We start from the raw sequence: 25,419 nt of genomic DNA on the forward strand, positions 1-25,419 counted from the left end.
GGAGCTCTCCTGTGGGATGGACAAGGGTCAGGTGAGAGCTCATGGGTCAGACCCAAAGGGAGGCCAGGGAAGGCGACAGCGTGGTGGGGAGCATGTTACCAACCACAGACTAAGGGTGAGGGAGTGGATGTCTTCCTCAAACCCCTTGAGGAAGCCTGGGGAGGGCAGAGCCTGGTGCTCCTGGGGGCCATGAACCTCCCTGACACCTGCTGGAAGGGCAGCACAGCAGGACACACACAGTCGCAGAGATTTCTGGAGGGTGTCAGGGACAACTTCTTGTTGGGGTCTGGTTGGGTCAGCCCAGGGGTCGCACTGATGGATCTGCTGTCCCTGCCAAGGATGCACCGGCAGGGGAGGTGGTGACCCATGGTAGCGTTGGCCATGGTGAGTGTGAAAGAGTGGAGATGAAGATCCTGAGGGGAGGGAAGGAGGAGAGTCACAGAGCCCAGATGTGGGGCACCAGGCGAGCAGCCTGCAGCTTGTCCAGGGAGCAGGCAGCTGGGCTCATAGGGGAGCAGCTCTGAAGGGTGAAGGAGATGAGGGGAACTGCCAGGTCTGTATGGACTGCATCCTCCAGATATGAGAACGGACCATCCTGATACCCAGGAAAACAAGCAGATGTATCAAGATTCTGGCTTCGCTAAACCAAGAACTTATGGCACAGCTCCACTGCAAAACGGCCACATACAGGAGGTGGAAGCAGGGTCAGACTTCAAAGGAGGGCTTTAGAAATATTGCCCAGGCATGCAGGGATGGGATTAGGAAAGCCAAAGCTCGGCTTGAACTGCCAGGGACATCAAGGGCAAGATGAAGAACTTCAGCTTCTACATGAGTAGTAAAAGGCCAAACAAGGAAATGTGGGCTCACTGCTTAGTGAGGTGAGTGATTTTGTGGCACTAGATACAGAGAAGACCAGTGTCCCTAATGCCTTCTTTGTGTCTGTCTTCAGCACCAAGTTCTCACAGCCTTCAGTGCTTAGTTAAAGGCCTCAAGGAGGATAGGAACAATGACCAGTGGGTAAAGACTGAGTCAGGGATTGTGTGCAAGAACTTGTAGAGATCAAGGAGGTCCCTGGCAACTGCACAGAGCAGCAAATGTCTTGCCCATCTTCAAGAAAAGCCCAAAGGACAACCTAGAGACCTACAGGCTGGTTGGCTTCACTTTGGTCCCTGGGGAAATTATGGAGCAAGTCCTCCTGGAGCCCATTTCTGGGCACATGCAAGAAGAGGAAGGTTGTTGGGAACAGTGAGCCTGACTATTGAAGGTTAATCATACCTGGCCCACCTGTTTGCCTTCTGTGTTCAAAGGACTGCATTTGTGGTTGAGGGGAGAGCAGCAGATGCCATTTACCTCAATCCCAGCAACACTTTCCACACCATCTGCCACAATAATCGTCTTTCAAAGTCAGGACATTGAGGTCTGAATGGCTGGACAATTTGACTGCAAAAAAGCTGGTTGGACAGTTGGGTCCAGAAGGTGGTGGTTAATGGGACCTACACTGCCTGTAGACCAGTAACAGGTGGAGTAATGCAAGGGTATGTGCTGGGCCCTGTCCCATTTGACATCTTTATCAGTGACCTGGAGGAGGTGACAGACAGTTCTAGTCTCAAGTTTGCAGATGATGCCAGATTGCAGGGACACACAGTTGGGTCAGGGCTGCCATCCAGAGGGACCTAGCCAGGCTGGAGGAATAGACCAGAGGGAAACTCATGAAATTCATCAAGGACACATGCCAAGTGCTGTCCCCAGGCAGGAAGCACTGGTGCAAAGATACAGGCTGGTCCATGCCTGCCTGGGAGCAGCTCTGTGGGAAGGGACCTGGGGACCTTTGCAGACACAAACTGAGCATGAACCAGCAGTGTTCCCTGGTTGCAGGGACGGCCAACAGCGCCCTGGGCAACCCAGTGCAGGAAAGACATGGAGCAAGTTCATCAGAAGACCCCCAAGCTGGCTGAGGGCCAGAGTGCTTTTTCTGTGAGGGGAGGCTGAGGGATCAAGTCTTGCTCAGCCTGGAGAAGAGATGGCTTCAGGGGAGCCCTAACAGCAGCCTGCCAGCACCTGCGAGGGGCTTATCAAGAAGGCAGAGCCATTCACTTCATAGTGGGGTGTTATGGGAGGATGAGAGACAACAGGCATAAGTTTGAACAAGAGGTAGGATAGAAGGAAATACTTTTTCACTCTGGGGACAGTCAAGAACTGGAGCTGGTTGCCCAGAGAGGATATAAAATTTCCATCCTTGGAGAATTTTAAGACCTGATTGCTTAAAGCCCTGAGCAACCTGGTCTGACCTCAGAGTTGACCCTGGAACTTGGACCAGATGTCCTTCCACGGGCCCTTCCAACTTGAATTATTGTCTGTGATTCATTATATGAATATTTTAAAACTACCTTGAACTTCCAGCTAAATTTATTTGTGATCTATTTGTGTCCTTGAGTTCTTCTTCTTCTTAGGCTTGTTCTTTGCCTAAAATAAATTTTATTCTACAACATATTAACTGAGAACAATAACATTCGCTCTCAACTTTTGTTAAGCAGAAGAAGCCATGCTCTTCTAACTTCCTCATGTGAAATAGAGTCCCTACTCCTTTTTCATCCTAATATCCCCTCTCTGCACCTGTTCTGATTTGAATTCATCTGTCTTGCATGTAGGTGATCACAGCACTGCAGTACTGCACAAATCCAAATACAAGGTCAACGAAGAAATATTCATATCCTGCACTAGGCACTCTTACTACTGAAAACACTCCACAGCACAATACAGCCATAGATTTAATTTATTTTTTTTTCACAGCTGCACCCTGCCCATACAAATCCTGTCACTGTTTATCATTTCCCAATCTTGCTTTATATATATAGAAACACGGAAATGCAGACATATGCAGAATTATTGTGCCATAGAAATGATTAATGATGACAGATCCTACTATTAAAAAGGCTTTTCTGATATTTGCCCTACACAATTCTCTCACCACTAATTTTCATTACTCTTAATTGGACCATTTTTTTCCCTCGGAAGCTGTTAAGTGTTATAGACCCAGATGTCTTTTGAGTATTTGTACACAGGAATCTTGTCCTCTTTTAAATCACATCTATTGATCTTTTCTGGTGAGTCATTTTTTTCCAGCACCCTAATTATTTGGATGCGAATGAAAAAGATTTCTTTACAACAAAATGCTTTCATATAGTGCTCAATTTTATTTTTAGGATCCTGTAAAAAGATCACTGAAATATTCTTTAAAACCGAGAGATCGCAAGTACCTAAAAGGTGTGAAACATAACCTTTTAAGTACATTGACCACAGATGCCTTATTCTCCTTGTATTACAAGTGCTTTTGAGATACTAACTCTGATTCCAATTTGGTCATGTGGATTTGTGGTCCTTCTGGGAAAGCAGGCTTTATTTAAGTAGTAATTAAAACCAAGAAATTCCCAGTGATACAGCAGGTTTCCCCAGTTATAGTTTCTCTCATCTTCTGTTTCTCCACAAACTCCTCCTGTGGGAAATTGTCTAAAGCTGATCTGGAAGTGAATTCCCATAGTTTCTCAATCAGATTGCCAGTCGTATGAGGGTAATTTGCCATGCAAGAGAGAAACTAGCTTTTTTTTGAGATTGCATTTTGTTGTTCATGGCTTATATACTGCTTTTCACATTAATTGTTTAAAGAGCAGTAAGTTATCTGGAGATTTAGTAAGTGTAAATTTGAGCTTGTGAGAGTGTAACGCAGAATGCTGGGCCCTCTGTAGAGTTCATTGGCTAAATGTTTATGAATATGGAAGGAGTTCTTAGCTCTAGTGCTTAAATTATTTCTATCTCCCTTCCAAGTGTAGTTGCAGAAGCCTCCTGTGTCTGGTCTTGGCACGTGAGCTTCTTGTAAAGGGAAAGCATGCGCTGATTCCAGCACCATCCTGTTGATCTGTGCGAGGGAATTTTCCAGCCCCAGCACTCCAGCTACTGCACAAAATGACTCTTACAATTTTTCTGCCATTGGTCGCCACTTATTTTGAAACAGAAAAATGTTTGAGTCTGTACTGGGTGCAGGGGTCCAGGTGGGGGTGGGAGCTGCAGGGGCGGCCTCTGTGAGGAGAGAGACAGCCAGTCCCAAGCAGAGATTCCCCTGTGACCCTGGAGAGGTCCTGGTGGAGCAGGTATCTCCTGCAGCCCATGGAAAGGACCATGCTGGAGCAGATATCCACACTGCATCCCCTGGAGGACCCTACACAACTGCAGGTGGACAGGCCCTGAAGGAACTGTGGCCTGTGGAGAGCCCACGCTGGAGCAGGTTTATCCTGAAGGACTGCAGCCCCTGGAGCAGGGAGAAGTGTGAGGAGGAAGGAGCAGCAGAGAGGAGCTGCTATGGGCTGACCGCAGCCCCCCATTCCCCATCCCCCTGTGCCACTTGGGGGGAGGAGGACAAGAAGTCAGAAGTGAAGGGGTGAAACTGAGCCTGGGAAGAAGGAGGGTGGGGTAGAAGGAAGGTGTTTTAGGTTTTGTCTTTGTTTCTCACCATCTTACTCTATTTTAATTGGCAATAAATTAATTTTCCCCGTGTTGTCTCTTTTTTACTCATGACAGTAATTGGTAAGTGATGCCCTTGTCTTTATCTTGACTCACAAGTTTTTCATTTTATTTTCTGCCCCTATCCTGTTGAGGAGGGGGAGAGAGCAGCTGGATGGGGATCTGACAGCCAGCCAGCCAAGGTCAACCCACCACAAACTGTTTTAAGTAAGCTAGAGCTCTGAGTAATTTCAGCCCTACTTTTTCATCTTGATCTTCAACAGACTTAATTTTTAACTTGGAAATTATTTCCATTTCCATTTGATTAAATGACATTAGAATTTTTGCCATGAGACAAAAACAGAGATGCAAACTTCACGGCATTGATTAGCTATCATGATAAAGATGACTATTGGCTCATTTTTAATACCATGATTCGTTACCAGGCAAAATTAAGGCTCTGAATTATTTCTATTTCAGTTTCCATTAGGATTTATTATTATTCCAGAAGTTGTAATGTACATTTCTTCTTTTTTTAAAAAAAATATGGGATATCGATGCCCTATAGTTAGGATGGTACTAGAAATTCACAGGCTGCTAAGTTCAGCACCACTGCTTGGAAGGTAATCTCATTTCTGTGCACAGGCACAGCACCAACACTCTGCAGATCTTAGAGACTCAAGAGGAAGTGCAAGACTCTTTCCCTGCTGGTGTCATACTTGTGTCTGACATCTTGCACATCCATGTGGGAAAGCTAAAAGAAGAGTTGGCGTCTTCCCTCATGTTTTGTAGAACATCAGTTGGACTTCTGCTTAAAGGCAAGGGACAATACATCCTTTGCTTACTTTCATACACCTGAACTGAGCTACAAACAACAACAAAATAAAGACAGAAAAGGAAGAATACTTGACTTGTGTCAACACTCTTTTTCTTTTTGGAAGAAGGTTGTTCAGTTTAATCCTCATGAAAGTGGGAAAAATAACAGTAGTGGATTAAAAGCAGAGTTTAAGAAAATACATTTAAATATTTTTTTTTTACTTAAAAATGAGTTTCCTCATCATTCAAAGACCTAAGAGTTAAACTATATTGTATACACCTCAAGTACAAATTGACAAAAGATCTAATAAACCAGACTATATAAAAAGCAAGAGACTTTTTTTTTTCCAGAAAAATGTATTTGTGTTTTAGCTGATCATATAAAAAGCATTAAATTTTAAAAAAATGTGTATATATTTTTTCAAGTGTTAATGGTTTCACCATTCATTGTAACCACATTCCAAAGTCCTGTAACATCAGGGCACATTAGCCTTATCTGTGTAGCACAGTGAGCATCATCTTTACACTGAGGTCACTCTCATCACTACTTCCCCAGAGCCATTATCTTCTGATGAATCTTCCTGAGGTCTCATGCGGTTGAACAGATGTAACAATACATAGCCACATTGAAATCTTGGTGAGGTTAACTGTGTTGGATGAACTAAACTTCTGTTTCTAAATGCAGTCAGCGGTAACCACAATGTCCTTCCTGCTGAGGGTTCTCCTCGATTGCTCTCTTCTATGTCTGTGGCTTTATCGTAATTTAACACATCCCAATGTAGATTCACAGCCCTCCAGCGCTTAAACACTCGATAAACAGATGCACCTTCATGTACTATCAGCCCTGAAATTAAGAAAAAAAAATTAGTTTGTACAAAATGTCACTGGATACCATTTTGAGAGCAAATACAGATGTAACACATTGTAATGAATCTGGCAATTGCCAGAGCCTATTAAATTACTTGTAACTGATAATTCAAATAAATTGTACATATGCGTTATAACTGGTTATTCATGTGTTTAAGATTGAGAGGAGGGAATATGCAGAAGAAATAAAATTGCTCTGAATGAAAGCTCAACATAACCAATACTGGAATAATCTGAGATGCCTAATTAAATAAAGTATTTAGGCTTAAGTAAAGCAATATAAAAGAACCTTACTGGCAGATTTGTAAATTGACTGTTTATTCTAGTGTTATCCTTGTTCATGGTAAGTACTATTTACTGAGATTTGTAATGGTTTAAGTAGATCTTTAACTAAGTTAGACCTGTAATGAACAGGAAGGTCTTAAATTTGTTTAAGTGTTTGGCAGAATTCAGAACACACAAACAAATTTAATTGTTTTCACACTCTTAGTTCAACTTGGGAGCACAGAAGATTTATGAAAACCTGAAATAGGTGTAAGTATAATGACTTTCCTGTCTTGCTTCAGTAGAGCAAGAAGAAATTAAATGTTATTATTAACTATGATAAGCATGGCAAGGATGATAGGTTTTCTTCTTTCTCTTCAAAATTCAGTAGACAAAAGCTGAGAAACATCTTTTTTGTTGAGACCCAGGAAATCTTTTAAAAGGTCCTTCAAGGAAAATACAGAGCATCTAGAGTCCTCAACAGACCAATCTGCTTATGAGCTTCCACATAACTAGTATTTATGCTTATTGCATGCATGCAAGCACTTTATTTACTTAAATGAAACTCTTCATTTTTTGGATGTATGTATATATGTATATGTATTTATACACACACTGTTTATGTGTAAGTATTTCTAATATGGATTTACTGGGGAGACACATGGGGCTTCAGCCTTCTTATTAGGTTTTTCCTCTGTTCCTCAACCAACCTGGTAACTTACATAGTTCGGAGCAATGTCACATTTCGTCTCACTCTCTGCTTTGGGAGGAGAGTATTCTGCCTAGCCAAACGCATTTATGAATTTTTTGTCTAGTGTGTTTCTTGCCTAAAATTTTCCTATACATGGGCACATCTATAATATGATCTGCGGTGTCACAGGCTATAGTCCTTTATCCCAAGAGATTGTGTATCACCTGTTCCTGTGCAACGAAATTGTGATTTAAGTGCCTGAGGTCTCCTAGTGGGGTTAACCAATACCAGAAAGGAGACATTCAAAGAAAGATGACACAAGCAGAAAGGACGATAAAAACATTTATACGAACAGCAAACCTCAGATTCAAGCGCAATGATTTCGAGATAGCAATGCCTACTCTAACGCATTTTTAAAGATCATTACACTGAAAGATGGACAAACACAAAGATTGCTTTCAGAAGGACATGATAGCAATTGTAGCATCTCTGTAAGGCTTTCAAGTTGCCTAGAATTCGTTGAAGCGTCCAATACAGCAAAACTAACACAATATAAACTTAATTAGATGTTAAATATTCTAAATGTATTTTGTATCAGCACAGCATTTTAGTGGAAAATTTTCTTGATTGCAAGATGTCTATCTTCATCTCAGATATATATAGTGCAACTGTCCTAAAAATTTAGCAGCCATGTTAATACATAAATGCACCTTCATGACTGGCTATATTCTCTTAAAAAGGATAAATGTGTTCGATCACGTACAAAATCTACAAACCAAATAAGCCATGGTGGTTTTATTGCTGTGACAAAGATCCCTCACCTTTTTTTTCTGTTGCATTTCCTCTAGAATGATAAGGCAGATGAGCATAATTTTCCCTCTACCTGTCACTGGATCATAGTACTCTGGCCTAATTTCCCTCAAGACTGTGATGAAGCAAAACTGAGAGAACCTATTTATTTAAACCAATGTAAACATTTTTGATACCTGCCTGCTCTCTATTCAAACCTGAACAACGTATTTCAGAATAGAGAAGGAAGCAGTTGAGAAAGGATCATTGAGGCACATTTAAAGTCAAATATATCCTCCCAAAATTATGACAGAAAAAGTCATAGGATTTCTTCTTTTAAGGAGCTCTTTTTTTACTGTTTTTGAGCTTTTAGGATTTACTGAAATTATGTTTTCAAAGTTTTCTCAACAATGGCAAGGAAGAGAAGTTTTCTTTAAAATGAAAGCTGTTATTCACATATGCTCTAAAAGAGGTAAGGAACAAAGGATCAAATATTGCAGGGCTTGAAATGAAGTTGTCACATTTGGTAATGATGAAGGAGAAAAGGAGTACTTTCATAATTCCTCCCATAAAAAGATTTAGTTTCCATCTGATAAAACTACAGATTGAAAAACACCTATGTAGAAGAGGCAAAAGAATTCCAACAGATCTTTTGTCTCTTTGAAAGATATTTTCCGGGGGCTGGGGGAAAAAAATTCTCGGCACCAACAGTTCCAAGACCACAAACAAGGGAAAATCTGTGTAAGGTTTAAATGCTGGAGATGTTCCAGTTTCAAAGAAGTTCTGATGCTCAAAATATAGGTAGTTAGTCACTAAAGTGAAGCGGTAAGAAAATGGCAATGAATCTTCTTTTTCTTAAGAGTTCCACAGCAATGAATGAGGATACGAGAGAGAAAACAAGGATAAATCCATGAATAATATTGACTTGTTCCAAATACTGTGGTTTCAACAGCACAGAGGACATAGTTGCACAGTCCTAGGGAAAAAAAAAATTACTTGTTTGACCCAGATGATCCCAAGAGGAAGTGTTAGAATTCACTACTGTTAGCTGTTCTGATGTTCTGTCCAAATATTACCTACAAGGAAGAGAGTTTTGGGATGACAGACCTGGCAAAATGTTCTAAAGTCTCTAAGAGGACTTTACCTTCAGGATTTATTTGTAAGATGTTGCGATTGTAGTGGGATCCAGACAATAGGATTATGGGGAGATCATAATTTTCTTTTGTTTTATTGCTGAGTACTATGAGATTCTTTCACTCTATCCAAAGGATTTCTTACCCTGAGTCACAAGAACACTTGAAATTTTTCATACTGAATGTCTTTACAAGCAGGTAACTCCTCTTAGTTCAGATGTGGTATTAGGTTCCAATATTGCCTTATTTATCACACTAATCTTAGTTATAATCATGTAGGAATGGTCCTCCCAGAAACATCACAAACTTTTACCAGGGAATAAAACAACCTTTTCAGAAACAGACTTTACCAGTGGACAAAATGCCATCTCTTAATCCTATTCTAGGGTCCACAGATACAAAAAAATGCAATAAAGTGCTTAAAGCATTAAAGTGAAACATGTCCACTCTGAAAGTAGCAATAAAACTCTCTCAAAACTATTTAGAATTAGTGAAAGACTGACTTTCTGAGTAAAGAAATATTAAGTGCAGCTAGATGCATTCATTATAAATAACTTCAATCTGTACATTTTTACAACTGAGGGAGTGACATGAAAGTTGCTAGGCATCAAGTTCCTTGGTGGGGAAGAAAGAGGCTTTCAGAGGGTTAGTCACACCTCACGTTGGCTCCCATCTCTTACTCCCTTGCCATAGCACTGGTACCACTCGTTTCTGGGGCAATGTTCCAGTTGCTTTTCATGCTCTAAAGGAGCTGCACTGCTGTTCTGGGATTGCAAGTGAGCTGTTAGTATTTGTGAGAGGTTTTGTTCATGTTAGAACCATTTATGACCAGTAGTTATAATTATATTCCAGTGAAAATATACAAAATTATATGACCTCACTGTTAAGAGAAATAATTGCCAGGTCTACAAAGCAGAATTGCAAAGACTTGGTGTACCGTCCTTCAGTGGCTAGATAAGGGTTTTATTAATTCTTTCCTTTCATATTAACTCGTGAACTCATTCCCTTTGGTAATCCCTACATAGATGGTCTGATCTTAGCACTATCACTGCAGTAGCTCTGATTAAAATGTTCAAGGTTTGCCTTAGGAAAACTTCTACCATCAGCAAGTTTCAAGAGAGAACACCTTTACACACAGCTTAGATGCACAAGTGTACAAACTAGTGACTTGTAGGATTGAAATTAACATTGAGAAGTAAAAAAAGATGATCCTGTTAGGAATAAACTAGAATTCTAGAAAAATTCAGAGTGGAACAAGAAAAACAATGGGTACCAATAAAATATGTACACTGGAATGAACAGAACATTATATTGGTGATATGTAACCATTGGGATATTTCTTTTGGTAAGAAGATAATCAAGACCAAAAATTAAAATACAAGTTACATGTCATTTACTTGACAAGAAGGTGGGTGGTGTACTACCTATGGTATATAAATCACTCATTGGGAAAACAAATTAAGATATGCACGTTTTCAAAGATGTCATATAAATATGTCATTACCTTTGGGAAAACTGCTTTTAAAAATTATGGCAATAAAACATTTCAAAAAGTACAGATATTTGCACTTCACAAATGACCAAAAATATTCATATTGTTTATGCAAAGCTATAGGGAGGCATAACTGAAGGCAACTGGAGTAAGTCTTGGTTATACCACCAGTAACTCAAGCACTTGTCTTGAAATACGTGCTGCGCAGGAAAACCCATCTGTCTGCATAGATTTTTCATTGAAATAAAGAGAGATTCCAGTGGGAGTATAGGTATTCACTCACTGCAAATCCTGTTGAAATCTAAGAGAATGCCATGGATGACTAAACACAAATGAGAGGAGATAGTAAGTGAGAACTGCGGCTGGCTGTAAGCATCACAAGCTTTACGATAGAAGAGATTATATATAATATGCAATGGTAAAATCATACGTTAATGCCTTTAGGAAGTCATCGGCATAATGGACAGTGTTGGGTTTTTTTAAAATCCTTCATGAGTTATAATTATATCCATCTTTTAGAGAACTTTATTTGAACGTTTTAGATCAAAACTATCAATCTAAAATCCCTCACTTTATGATGAAAGAAAAAGATAAAATTGAATATGTTTGAATTACTAATAAATATTTTCAAGAGTTACAAGAACTCCTGGTCTTACAAGCTTACAGAATGCAGATTACTTGAAATTATATGCAGAATAAGTGGGCTGAATGAATCTGGATCATCAGAATTCTGCAATTACCAAACCTCCTTCATACAGCTTTCTGAATTTCCAGATATAGTTTAGTAAACTGTTAAGTGATATCTGCACCAAACTTCATAATTACAAAACAGTGTCCAAATATGTTTAATTATAGGTTGTTTTAAATAAAAATTTCCATGTATTATTTATGATAGGACTATAAAATATGCATTTATGTAATTACAGGCAAAGTCAGTTTATCTGGTGGGTGAAGACAGCTGCACGTCATCCCCTTTGCTCCTGTGTGGTGCCAGCTAGGCTAGAAGCTCTGTAGCCATGCGAGGTGCATGTTAGTTCAGTAGCTTCCAGCCCAGAGGGGCCTTGAGCCCAGCTGGCTTGAAAGGCAGCTACATAACTGCATGTACCAATCTATTGCAGGCTCACCTTAAAATAGTTTACTTCTACATATAAATACACTAATATTTCTGATCACCCACAGATGTTCTCAGTTGATTTTGAGATTAATTTGGTTTAGGTGTTTTAACAGTCAAACAAATTGAAAGAAATGGCAATAGTTTGAAATAACAGCTTATTCCAACCAGTTGATGCATACAAAAGTATTTTTTTTACAATTGTAATCTTTGTAAAAAAAAACAGAATTCCATATAAATTAAAAGTTTAGAATGCCTGGAGCACATTTTGTCTTCACTTACTGTTTTTTTTTTTAAGAAAAGCAAAAACCTCAATATTGAGTGTTAAGCTGGAAAAAGCAGTATTCAGGAATCAGCATGTAAAAGGACATGTAGCTGAGCCCTTTTTTTTTCATTTAAAAGCTGAGCACTTGTCCAGGGTATTAGAGACCTAGATTCTGTTCATTTTTCTGTCTGAGAAGATTTGGGTTCACAGAAGAAAGCCTCTGTTCTAAAATATTCCAGAGTGGGCTCCTCTTTGAAAAATTACAAAATAAACAGAACTGCTGATCCAGCTGAAATATAAATACTCTTACAGAAATGGGATGGTTTCAATAAAAGATGATATGACTTTATGGTTGGAGCAAAAGCCTTGACATTAGGAATCACTCTGTTTCTTTGCACCTTACTGAGCAGAATTCAGCACTGTCCTTCTGAATTCCCATATATGAGATTGGGATAACATCAACATTTATCCTCAGAAATCTCAAAGCAACCATCAGATAGCATTTGACTTCTGGATTTTCTTGGAATTGCAATTTTAAGAATGTGGTTTAATGTTTATTGCAATTATGAAATTTTCTCTGCAAATAATCGTAGCTATTCTAACAATCAATTCAAGGTCGTTTTATCAAATACTAAAGGGATTTCTATTTAATATTTCTGGGTCCAGTGTATTTTCAGAAATTTCAAAACTGGTCAAAATAGCTTTTCAGTAAATTGCATTTTCTTTTATAAGATTTCAGCTAGAGTTAAATGACTTGAGACTTTTTAATAGTATAGTAAGTTATTATAGTTAGCACTGTTAGAGTGTTTCATAACTGTTTACGATGTACAAAGAACTCAGGTCTGTCTTCTCTGTTCTCTTCTATGACTAGCACAGTGACCTATATAAGTCTGTGCAACTTTATTTTGGATATGCAGTTTGATGACATCCTCAAGGGCTTCTCCTGCGCTTCCTGATGGTACAATCTAATGCAAAGTGGCATCAGTAGAAGACTTGACAGCACATAATTTTACTAATTATTTTAATAACGTCTTTGTTATTTTCATGTATTTTGGTTCTTCCTGAACTTTGCTAGCCATCTGTTTTTTCAAGAAATTGAAACTGATCCTGTTCTCACCACTAAGATCTTGGGGAGACACTTTGATGAATCTGAGAGTAAAGTTTCTTTGGTTCTTTCCTCTTTGCAGTATTTGTAACACTGTAAAAAGCAGTATTTGCCAAAGGTACCAGCTGAGAATAAATCTGCAAAGAACTGGAGTGATCGATTAGAGTGACCAATTAGAAAAATAGATATAGTCACAGTCTTAAACCACAGTCTGTGCTGTTTAAAGATTTTGAGCTTACCTATGCACACTAGATCCATAAAACCATACATTCCATAGCAGATTTGAAAAAGGATGTCCTTTCTTTGCCATACTGCATAAGGGCTGAAGGCTGACCATAGAAGCCAAGTCACACTTGCTACTAAGAACAGAGATCCTAGGATTACAGCAACCATCTGTACTTTCTCAACCAGTGTTATAGTAATGCTTTGCCACTAAAAGAGAAACAAAGTTGTATAAGATAAAAATGTTATTTTCTGTGATTGTACATTCAACTCCACTTTTTTCCTGAAATCAGAAATTATTTGAATATTTATACATATCTTCATAGATCTTTACTAATATCCTCAGTACTGACATTTTATGGTTTTTTTTTTACCTATTTCACTTTCAGTTAAAGTGAAACTAATAGTTGCTTCCCCATCCCCTCCAGCGTCACTATCATCACCATCTAGCTGTGAACTTCAGAAGAGTTAATAGTTTTATTTCTGTTTTGAATACATAGGCAAAAACAGATTTAGTCTTAGGAATGGAACTCAGCCTTTCATATTTGTAGGCTAATGAAGAGAATAAAAAAAATGTTAGGAAGACAATCTTAAGTATGTTTTATGTTAGTGTGACAAGTTGAAAGGGACAGCTTTCCTTTCCATCCCGCCCTCCTCAAGTCTGAAGCCAGTTTCCACTTTCCTGCTGCTCATCAAAGAAGTTCCAGGCTATCTCCAGACATACCAAGGGAGCTGGGTTAACCAGTGTTAACATTACAAAGAGACACCTGCAGCCTAGTATGGAAGCAACCTGAAGACTCAGGAGGAGCCCTGAATAGAGGGAGCATGAATATTTCTTTTCAGTGCACCTCAATTATGTCCGCCTTTCCAAGGAAGGCCGTATCCTCTGTATGTGAGGTGACTCAGATTTATAGTGTGACAAGGTTTAAATATAAAAGAGTATGCTTACTGAATTCTGTCAAGATAAGAATAGAAATAAAATTTTGTTAAAACAAAGAGTCACAAAAGCAAAACACAGCACGAGGAAAAAAGCAGTCTAGATTACCCCTAGCCATAATCATCTAAATTAGCTTGGCAGCCTCCCCAGTCTAGCCCCATCACCTATGCCAGAGCTAGTATGCAGACTCTGTAGACTGCCACCTTTCCTGTTCCTAACTTTGAACATACCTGCCCCCTTAAACAGTTGCATAGGGAACAAGTGGAGAAAGAGCTACTGAAGTAAGGGCTCTATTACCTCTTTTCCCATCTGGCAATAATTTTTCCGTTTTATTGTTACTTTATGAAAGCTTTCTCTTCTTACCAGCAGTTGGGTACCCAGTACTGTATGACTGTAGGATGCTAGAATAATTCAGGTGGCAAGGGAGGTCTCTAGTTCAATTTCCTGCTCAAAACAGGGTCAGGGATGAGATCAGACCAGGTTGCTCAGGGCTTTATTCAGTAATACCTTGAAAACCTTCAAGCGTGGAGACCGGTCAGCTTCTCTGGGCAACCTGTTCCACTTTTGACTGTCCTCAGGTTGAAAAATGTTTTTCTTAAAAAAAACATTTTTCTTATATCCAGGCTGATCCTCTTTTGTTCTAACTTATGCTCTCTTCCTCCCGTCAAGTACCACTGTGAAGAGCCTGGGTGAGCAATGAGGTCCTCTGCCCCTTTCTTCTCTTTCAGCTTTTTCCATTAACTTTTCTGTTGTTGCCTAATTGGCACATCTGGCGCTGCATGCCTTCTCTTGTTGCAGCCTTCTGAATATAATAGCACAAAAAGATAGCTGTATAACAATTTGTAAATTGTCTGTCTTGAAATACTGTCCTTTTATAATGAACTTCTTAAACTCATACTAGCTATTTCATTGAACTTCAGGGTTTGAAATGGGGCTATTCATATTAAATAATACCTTTTTTACAGTAAAGCAACTATGGATACTCATTTCCTTTGTTAGAAATTTTTTTTATAAGGTCAAGGAAGGTCATTAACAAATGATGCATGACAGAATGGTGTGAGCTTCTCATGACTCAGATATTACTTGAATACAGGATTTAAATGTCAGGACTGAAATTCATAGAAGTCTCTTTAGACTCTATAAGGATATGTTCAATAAAATTATTTTTCATTTCTCAGCTGAAGCTACATAGTGTGACTTGGCAGAAAACTGTCAAAAATGCTATTGGTTATGTATCTCTTTCTATCTTCTTTCATTATCAGTGTGAGACAGACCTGTAATAACTTTGTTCAGAATCTCTGAAATCAAAATACATTTACATGAAGTAAAGCTTTAACTGTCACAAAATATTAAACTGTCAAATTCACGGAAGAAGCTGGCAATAAATGGAAAAAAACTGTTATATCACTGAAATAAACAGCAGATCTTTCACAGTGCTATTTCAGCAATGCAGAAGTTCCTAAACTCACTTCAGCTTATTTGGCTTTTCTTTTTTTTTTAACTTAGATTACTCATAATTATTCTGCAAAGATAGCACTGAACAGAAGGAAAAATAGTCCAAACATTTGGGATAAGTAATGTAGCATGCAGTATAGATATAAAGCCCATCCCTTATGCTGGTGGTGTCTGACAACCAATTTCTATTCCTATCTCCCTCTCCCAACCAGAATCAACTACTCCTACCATCTTTTTCCATCTCATGAGGGCTTTTGTTGGCTTACCCAAACTTCTTCTTTCTAGAAAAGCTTGACCTTGAAAAGTCCTAAGAAACATAGATATGATCCTCACCTCTTCCTAGCATCCTCTCAAGAATGTATTCTAGTTATTTTGCTATTCTCCTGATCAGATGAATTGTCTGTCAAGAATGCAAGCAATTGAATCTCTCAACCTCAATAAATTCAGTAATTCCAAAGATTCAGCATATGAGCATGCTACCAACCAGGAAAAGGAGCCACCCCAGTTACTGAGAAAATGCTCAAGCATTCCACAGGCTGTAGTTCCTAACTCCTTCATCTTTAAAAATCAAAGAACAGTTACAAAACAAAGCAAAATAAGAACCAACAAAACAAAGCAACCCTGAAAGGGGGTTGGATGTTTTCTTCTATTACTCATCTACTTCGGCCTTTGTGGTATTCACTGCCTGTCTTCTACAAAAGAAACTGTAGTCCTTCACCTTCCACAATATGAAGGCCAGCAATAGCCAAGCAATTTAAACATTTTAGGGAAGTTACCTCCCTATTAGTGTAACCTCTATATTAAACTAATTGATGAGATCCCACAACAGACAGGAGGAAGGGGTGTATGCATAAGATGGAACACATTCAAGAGGCCCAGAAAGTTTTACGCGAAACTGCTAACTTGCCTCCTAGTGCTAGGCAGTCTGCCATAAGAATCCAACACTGCAAGAGTGATAGGGTGGGATCGATTGGTATTAAGCTCTAACATGTGATCAGTTTGGGAACCTTCGTTTCTGTGTATGTCCCTCCTTAGTGCTAATGGCAAGACGACTGTGGATGTTCCTGACAGCTAACTTACCTCAACTGAAATTTCCTCATCTTGCCCCCCTCCAATCAGTCTTGATTCAGAACAGTCTGAGATTGCCTCTTGAGAAATGAATGTCTTGATTTTTTTTCCCATGTGTTTTGAGACAGGTTTGGGGTTTTTTTTGAGACAGGCATATATTTCACATAATGAAGAAGGTATTCTGTAGTTATGACATTATTCACATCTAAAAAAGTTTGGAAGGTTCAGTTCTTCACTTACCCATGGACAGTATTAGCCATTAGGCAACAAGAGGAACTACATAGGCCTGTATTGCCTGGTGGCATTGCATTTCATAACAAGGCTTGTGAGGAGGAACAGGAGTTGCAGTCACACTGTTGTCTTCTACCTGAAGTCTTACAGCATAGCTAATATGTGTGAGTACACACTCTGACAGACACCCAGGAACAGAAGACTCCTCTTCTAAGAGTAAGATTCTTTTCATAGTATCAAAAGCCAGTTAAACTTTATTTGATTTCTCACCATCATTTACCTTATTGTATGCCCTATTGCATGTTGTTATAATCACTTCACCTTTTAATGTCAGATTAATGACTCACAATAAAGGTCACAAAAATAATGCAGTAAAAATAATTCAGAGATAGCTAATGTTGAGAAATTGCACTTAGAATTTCACAGACTGAATTATTTAACATTCCAAATTGAATGATCTCATTATTAGTGCGTCATAATTTAGATCCATTATTTCCATAAGTGTTTCTCATTTTCTTCATATAACTTGTCTCACAACTCTTAATTGCTCATGATTATATTATAATTTTATTTTATAAGTCATAAATTATATTATGACTTCCTAATTTGTTTTTGTCATTTGCTGACTATACATTCCATAATCAGTAACAGTTCTTTTAGCTAAGTATTTTGCCAAGTCAGAAAAGATCTATACAACCTTTTAGTATCAGCTTCTGTAAAGTACAAGACCCTAAAAAAATAAATATTATGAGAAAGATTATCATTTTTGCTTAAAAACTAGAAGTTGAAAGAAAAAATTTAAATATTTTGTATCTAGATAACCATAATAATGTAAGTAATTTTTCAGATTCATAAAAAAATTCTCATTTAAGTATCTACAAAATAAGATCCTGTTTCATATTCCTTTGCATCATATCTGTAGTGTTATGATGTACCACGCCATCCCTGTTGCCCATGAAAAGAATGCATTTTACTTTAAGATACTATGATGAAATCGTCCTTTGAAAATGGTGCCTTCATAAACAAAATATAATTCATGCATCTGGTTTTAATGTAATACAGTCTGTCCCTTGAAAACTTCCTACACTTTTACTTCTACTGACACTTCATTATGTTTGGCTCTTTTAACCTCTTATTTACCACTGGTCTTCCTTTCATAAATCATTTGGGAGTCTAGTACATTAATGGTACACTGTAGTTCTAATGCCAAGCCCAGAAACATTGCTCCTCTTTTCTTCTAAGGGCTCTGTCAAGCAGAAACACTACATAATTTCTTATTTTTTGAGGTTGAGACTTCCAGAAGTTGAAAACAAAATATGGCTTTGATGGATTAATTGTTAAAGAATAAAGTTAATACAGTTATAAGCGAGTCCTTACTGATGCAAAGATGGATATAATATTCAAAGATCTGTCATCTTCGAGATAAAGTGATATTAACTTGGCTTTTTTTTTAATCATGCCTTGTAAAAGCCCATTGATTATTGTAAAATACATGGCAGAAAAGTGACCTAAAATGTACTGACTGAGACTGTGCTTGTACTTAGCATACATTACATGAAAAATGTCTGCCATCAAACTAGAGGTTTTCTTATATCCTTCCTAAGGAACATATGAAATTTCCTTATGGCTCCCCAAATGTGTACCTGCTTCAACTGTCCCAGTTTGCAATCTACCAAAATTCCTTAAACCAAAGAGCTGTTGGGGGTTACCCCACTCTGTTCTCTCAGAAACATAGCTTATTATGGACACTGCTGACTGAAGCCTCTCATTCCCTCTAGTCATTCTGGAACGCATATTTTACATAAAAGTAACTAAAAATCACTGGCAGTGACATATTAATAATGTAACATGATTAACGTGAAGACATCAGTTATATGACTTCAGAAAGTTTTTGTCAAATTGCACTAATTGCTCTGATTGCTAGAATCAGACAGCTCTGACAAGAAAAAGTTCTTTCCTACTGTCATTCATTATGCATAACAGGATTTGCAATCTGTGTACGTATGAATAAAACTCTTTCAGAAGCAAAAGAACACAATGATTTAGGTCCAACAAACCAGTTTTGAAACACGTGTTCCTTACTTTATCTTGTTAGTAGTCTAGATTATTAGATAATTAAGGTTTCTAACATGTTTTGCAGTAAGCACACATTGACTACATGATTTAATACGCAGTGATATTGTTAACTTATTGACCAGCCTGGATAGAAAATGCATAGTTTTGAGTACACACACACAAACATTTGAAAAGTCATTTTTGGCTATAGGCTTCTATTTTTACGTCTTTTTTTTTAAAAAAGAATCAATGCCACAAAAATTGGAGCTCACCATTAATGCTTTCCTATTTTGATAAATTATTAACACATAGAGTGCCTGTAGTCATAACACCAATTATCTTTTCATGTATCAGAGAGCTCATGAATACAGATAGTTTGGCTTGTATGTAACTTCTCAGTCTCCTTGGAAGGCTGTACTAATATTTTACTTGGGACATTCCGACAGCATAACATTTACTGTGGAGATAACGTCCATCCATGCACCACATAAGCAATTTCGTTGACAGTTCTTGGAAGCGTTGGCTTACTTCATGTACACAACTGAGTAGAACATCTACACCTACAGTAGATGCATCTTGGATTTCTGAGTGCCCAGAAGCCGGGACATCCTGAGCAATGCACAAAATCTTCAAATTCTCTTACATTCATTTTTCAAAATCTTACTATTTATTGCATGTTCACTGTTAAGCAGAATAATTTAATGTTTTATGTTATGATTTTTTTTAAATGATGTTAGAATCAAGATCTGAGACCACAAGCAGAGCTGAAAAATTATTAGTGGTTATCTTTTGCTGCTCACCAAAAAATAAAAGGAATGAGGCAAGACTGCAGGATTTTGTGGCCATTTTCGCTCTCTCAGAGACAGAAAATGGATATTTAGTTTTAACGGCACATGGACGTGAACTCCCTCTCCACTTTGAGGCATTCTACAAGCGGTTGGCTGAAGTCTCACAATCCCTAGCCCTTGTTCTTGTGGGAGACTTCAACTTACCAGATCTCTGCTGGAAATACAACACAGCAGAGAGGAAGCAGTCTCAGAGGTTCCTGGAGGGTGTGGGAGATAACTTCCTGACCCAGCTGGTAAGCGAGCCAACCAGGGGAGGCGCCCCGCTGGACCTGCTGTTTGCGAACAGAGAGGGCCTGGTGGGCGATGTGGTGGTTGGAGACTGTCTTGGGCTCAGCGACTATGAAATGATAGAGTTTTCAATTCTTGGAGAAGTTAGGAAGGGGGTCAGCAAAACCGCTACCCAAAACTTTAGAAGGGCAGACTTTGGATTGTTTAGGAGTCTGGTTAGCAGAGTCCCTTGGGAGGCAGTCCTGAAGGGCAAAGGAGTCCAGGAAGGCTGGACGTTATTCAGGAAGGAAGTCTCAAAGGCGCAGGAGCAGGCTGTCCCCATGTGCCGCAAGTCAAGCAGGAGGGGGAGAAGACCGGCATGGCTGAACAGAAAGCTTTGGCTAGAACTCAGGAAAAAAAGGAGAGCCTACTGCCTTTGGAAGAAGGGGCAGGCGACTCAGGGGGATTACAAGGATGTTGTGAGGATATGCAGGGAGAAGATCAGAAAGGCGAAGGCGCAGCTGGAACTTAAACTGGCCACCGCCACTAAAGATAACAAAAAATGTTTTTACAAATGTATCAGCGACAAAAGGAGGGCCAGGGAGAATCTCCCTCCTTTGTTGGATGTGGAAGGTAATTTTGCCACGAAGGATGAGGAGAAGGCTGAGGTACTTAATGCCTTCTTTACCTCAGTCTTTAATAGTCAGACTGGTCATCCTTGGGGTTTTCGGGCCCCTGTGCTGGGAGATGGAGATGGCATGCAGAATGAAGTCCCAGTTGTTGAAGAGCTGGCAGTCACCGACCTGCTCCTCCACCTGGGTGTGCACAAGTCTATGGGGCCACACGGGATCCACCCAAGGATACTGAGGGAGCTGGCAGAGGAGCTGGCCAAGCCACTCTCCATCATTTATCCGCAGTCCTGGTCAACTGGGGAGGTCCCAGATGACTGGAAGCTAGCAAATGTGACGCCCCTCTACAAAAAGGGTCCGAAGGAGGATCCAGGGAACTACAGGCCTGTCAGCCTGACCTCGGTGCCAGGGAAGGTCATGGAGCAGATCATCTTGAGCGCCATTATGCGGCACAACCGGGGGGTTCAGGCTCAGCCAGCATGGGTTTATGAAAGGGAGATCCTGTTTCACTAAACTGGTCTCCTTCTATGACAAGGTGACCCGCTTAGTGGATGAGGGGAAGGCTGTGGATGTTGTCTACTTGGACTTTAGTAAGGCCTTTGACACTGTCTCCCACAGCATTCTCCTGGAGAAGCTGGCTGCACACGGCTTGGGTAAGTGCACTCTGCGCTGGATTAAAAACTGGCTGGATGGCCAAGCCCAGAGAGTGGTGGTGAACGGAGTCAAATCCAGTTGGCAGCCGGTCACGAGTGGTGTGACCCAGAGCTCGGTGTTGAGGCCGGTCCTGTTCAATACCTTCACTGATGATCTCGATGAGGGGATTGAGTGCACCCTCAGTAAGTTTGCAGATCACACCAAGCCGGGTGGAAGTGTCGATCTGCTGGAGGGTAGGAAGGCCCTGCAGAGAGATCTGGACAGGCTGGATCGTTGGGCCGGGGCCAACTGCATGAGATTCAACAAGGCTAAGTGCCAGGTCGTGCACTTGGGTCACAACAACCCCATGGAAAGCTACAGGCTGGGGGAGGAGTGGCTGGAGAGCTGTCTGGCAGAAAAGGACCTGAAGGTGTTGGTTGACAGTCGCCTGAATATGAGCCAGCAGTGTGCTCAGGTGGCCAAGAGGGCCAATGGCATCCTGGCCTGTATCAGGAATAGTGTGGCCAGCAGGACCAGGGAGGTGACAGTGCTCCTGTACTCGGCATTGGTGAGGCAGCACCTCAAGTACTGTGTTCACTTTTGGGCCCTTCACTACAAGAAGGACATCGAGGTGCTGGAGCGTGTCCAGAGAAGGGGCACGAAGTTGGTGAAGGGTCTAGAGCACAAGTCTTACAAAGAGCGGCTGAGGGAGCTGGGGTTGTTTAGTTTGGAGGAGGCTGAAGGGAGACCTTATTGCGCTCTACAACTACCTGAAAGGAGGTTGTAGCCAGGTGGGCGTTGGTCTCTTCTCCCTAGTAACAAGTGATAGGACAAGAGGAAATGGCCTCAAGCTGCGCCAGGGGAAGTTCAGGTTGGATATTAGGAAAAACTTCTTCACCGAAAGGGTAGTCAGGCACTGGAACAGGCTGCCCAGGGAAGTGGTTGAGTTTCCATCCCTGGCGGTATTTAAAAGAAGGGTAGATGTGGTGCTTGAGGACATGGTTTAGTGGTGGACTTGGCAGTGACAGGTTAACAGTTGGACTCGATGATCTTAAGGGTCTTTTCCAACCTTAATGATTCTATGATTCTATGATTCAGAGTTTCTGAAAACATCAACTCCTGTTGATTACAATAAGGATATTAATCCTCTCTGTTAATCCTCCTGTCTATGAAAATAAGGATTGTCTCAAAAGAAAGGCTGGCCCTTTAATAATGAGCATACTTGAATCTGGAATCATTCCACAGTAACTAATATAGTATTCTCAACACCTAAAAGCATATGAAACAAAAATATGAAAACTGCTAAATGTCCTATTTGTACCAAGTAGTATTTTTTTCTAATTCTTGATTTCTACTTTTCATTAAGAATTGCCTGTCAATCTATCAGGATCAAATTCTGCCCGAAATATATATCACAGAATACTTAAAAGTAAGGTTAAAGTGAATTATGCTCAAGTCAGCTTTTAACTTATATGAGATTCTAACCAATTAAGTTTAGCTTAGTGGCTTAGTTCACCAGTATTTTGACCATTCCATGGACACATGTATATTTGGTGAAAGCCAGTGTATGAAAATTACCACTCTAAGTGAATAAATACTATTCCTACTGTCAATTTCTGTTGCAACTTTATTGGAAATACTGAGTTTCACTGCAACCTAGCTGTACTCTTGATAGCATTATCTGAAAATTAAATATGAATGAATGGAAGAAATGAAAGCCTGCCATGGTTGTTGCCTTCTCTGTAACTTCAAGATGATCTGCAAAATTAAACTGAAAACAGCTGAAGCATGTGATGTTATGGATAGGTGAGAAAAAAACATTTATTCTAACTCCTAATATTTATTCTAATTGTAACTTTTATTCCAGTTGCTGAGCGGAAGTAAGTCTCAGCAAGATTATAAACCAGTTGTGTGAAGGAGGTATTAATAATTTTCATGCCACCTAGTCACTCAGGAGGGTTAACCATGTTTTGCTTATACAACTCTGTACTTCTCTTTGGACACAAACAGATGGTATCAAAAAGGGTTCTGGAGTTGCTTTTTCCTTCTCTGCTGGGAAAGGAACTGTTTGTAAATTCTAGCTAAAACTGTTGAATGCTTTGAATCTGTTCTTGATGTCTTCTCATCTATCTTATTGAAAGTATTCAAGTATTCATTCCAGTTCATTTACTGAAACTCAAATTTCATCTGCTAGCTGGACTTTCTGAAAGTGCTGGCTACTTTTTCTCTGTCTTTTTGACTCTATGAATAATTAAATAATTTTTATAACCCATACAAGAGGAAACACAGAGGGTTTATCTGAGAATATTCTACACCTTAATGGTTGGTGCATTCCCTTGTGAAAGACCTTTAATCAAACCCATTGCTCACCTGAGTTAAAGCAAGGTTTTAAACATCCACCTCTAAAGATACTATTTTAATAACTGAGATTTACATGGTATTCAGGATATTCAGTAGTAGAACTCCTGCAAAGTACTTTATTGGAACACTTCCAGTTCCCATACAATACATAGATGTTCACTGAACCAAAGAGAAAGCAAATGAAATTGATTCCTCTATTCACGTCACCTCCATAGGGATGAGTGGGGAGATGATTTTGGTATGGTACAAAGCATCAGGACCTATTTCTGACACTGGCCTATTTCAGTGGGTTTTGGATGCTGAAAAAGAGGTCATGGAAAGGCCTTTCTTGGAAAAGAACCATATAAATGATGTGAAGGTGGAAGAAATGCCATGTAATTGGAATTTTAGAGTTCAAAGTTCCCAGTTTACTGTAAGATAACTGAAAGAGGACTCTTCTAAAGCATTTAAGTACTGTAAAAGGAGTAGAAAATGCTAAGTATTAATGTGCTTTTCCAATCCAGGCATGGCTAATCCAGACGGTTAGATGATGGAGCCAAAGAATGTAGATGTACAAATTCAATTGGATAAGCACAGTTAAGAAGTTGTAAAGCATGAATTACCAATATTTTCTTTAAATTACACAGTATTTACTGCTTTCTACTCTCTGCTTCTAGGCAGTCTATGAATCCAAAGACATGAAATCAGGTAGTGCATCACCATCTATTGCATCCTGCAGCAACGTTATTCACAGCTGAGAATCAGGGACTTCACAATAGTTTTGGCACAAAACAACTCTGTACCCTTGGTGAGGCACAAAGAAGCACCTTCACTGTCCAGTCTTCTTCCTATTGCTATGTGCAATGATGTGTTTCAGCAGTGAAGGGTACAACCTCACCAGAAAACAACTGAGTACAAATATTGGCCTCTAGCCTTTTTGGCCCTGAATAAAAACTAATTCACAGAATGGGATCAGAATTTTCATGTGAAAATCTGGAAGACGCACAACATGAGGGAAGAGACAATCCTGATTTCATGTGCTTCTTTGTAAGGTATAAAACAAAGGAAACTTCAGATTTTGAGGACAACAAAAAGACTATAGAAACATATCCTGAGTTCAAAGGTAAGATTGTTGCCTTGTCTAAGCCCTAAGCAAGATTATGTGTATCTTGGGCGAAGGTTAAAAGGCAGGATGATAAGAATACCAAGGTATTATCTACTAGCATGTAATCTTGAAGAAGACATTCCTGGGTTCTGGCTTGTACAAAATCTGGCAGAGCCTGCTCTAAAAGTCAATTAGAATGTAATTTATTAGATTAGCAAATCAATTAGATTGATTCTCTAATCAATTAAATTAGCAATAAATCTTCACCTGACAATTTAGTCATAATTATAAAATTTTAGACTGTGCAAATGAATATGGTAAATAACATACTGCTTGAAAATTTGTTCTAATGGAAGAACTAACTTATTTATTTATTATAATTGTTTTATATGTTACATATTATGTATAATAATTACAACTTGATAGAAAAAGATGCACAATACATTTATAAATATTAATATAATGTATGCCTACTACAATTATTAATAATTATTATTTTAATTATTAAGTTATTAATTAAAAAAGCTAACAAACAGCAAAATTTAAAAAGTCAATTGCCTTAGTTTTTTCAGGTACTGCTAGATAATCACAACTACAAACTAGTTGGTACTGTTTGAACCAGTAATCACATTTTTTCTAATAGTTTGGGGTAGCCATGGTTT

The 25,419-nt window shown here is 39.2% G+C and overlaps 1 protein-coding gene across 1 annotated transcript in view; it reads right to left on the reverse strand.

Moving 5' to 3' along the window:
- Window positions 1-5,069: 5,069 nt before the first annotated feature.
- The window catches only part of MARCHF11 (membrane associated ring-CH-type finger 11), a 35,336-nt gene continuing 14,986 nt past the window's right edge, over window positions 5,070-25,419 (reverse strand). The window contains exons 3-4 of the mRNA XM_087736916.1: window positions 13,267-13,459; window positions 5,070-6,154 (exon numbers count right to left, since the gene is read on the reverse strand). Coding sequence (XP_087593042.1) covers window positions 5,832-6,154; window positions 13,267-13,459 — 516 coding nt within the window. The 3' untranslated portion in view covers window positions 5,070-5,831. The remainder of the gene's footprint in view (window positions 6,155-13,266; window positions 13,460-25,419) is intronic.

This window comes from Nipponia nippon, unplaced genomic scaffold (assembly GCF_047370975.1).
Source record: "Nipponia nippon isolate SJK-2023a ecotype South Korea unplaced genomic scaffold, ASM4737097v1 scaffold_1, whole genome shotgun sequence".
Lineage (NCBI taxonomy): Eukaryota > Metazoa > Chordata > Aves > Pelecaniformes > Threskiornithidae > Nipponia > Nipponia nippon.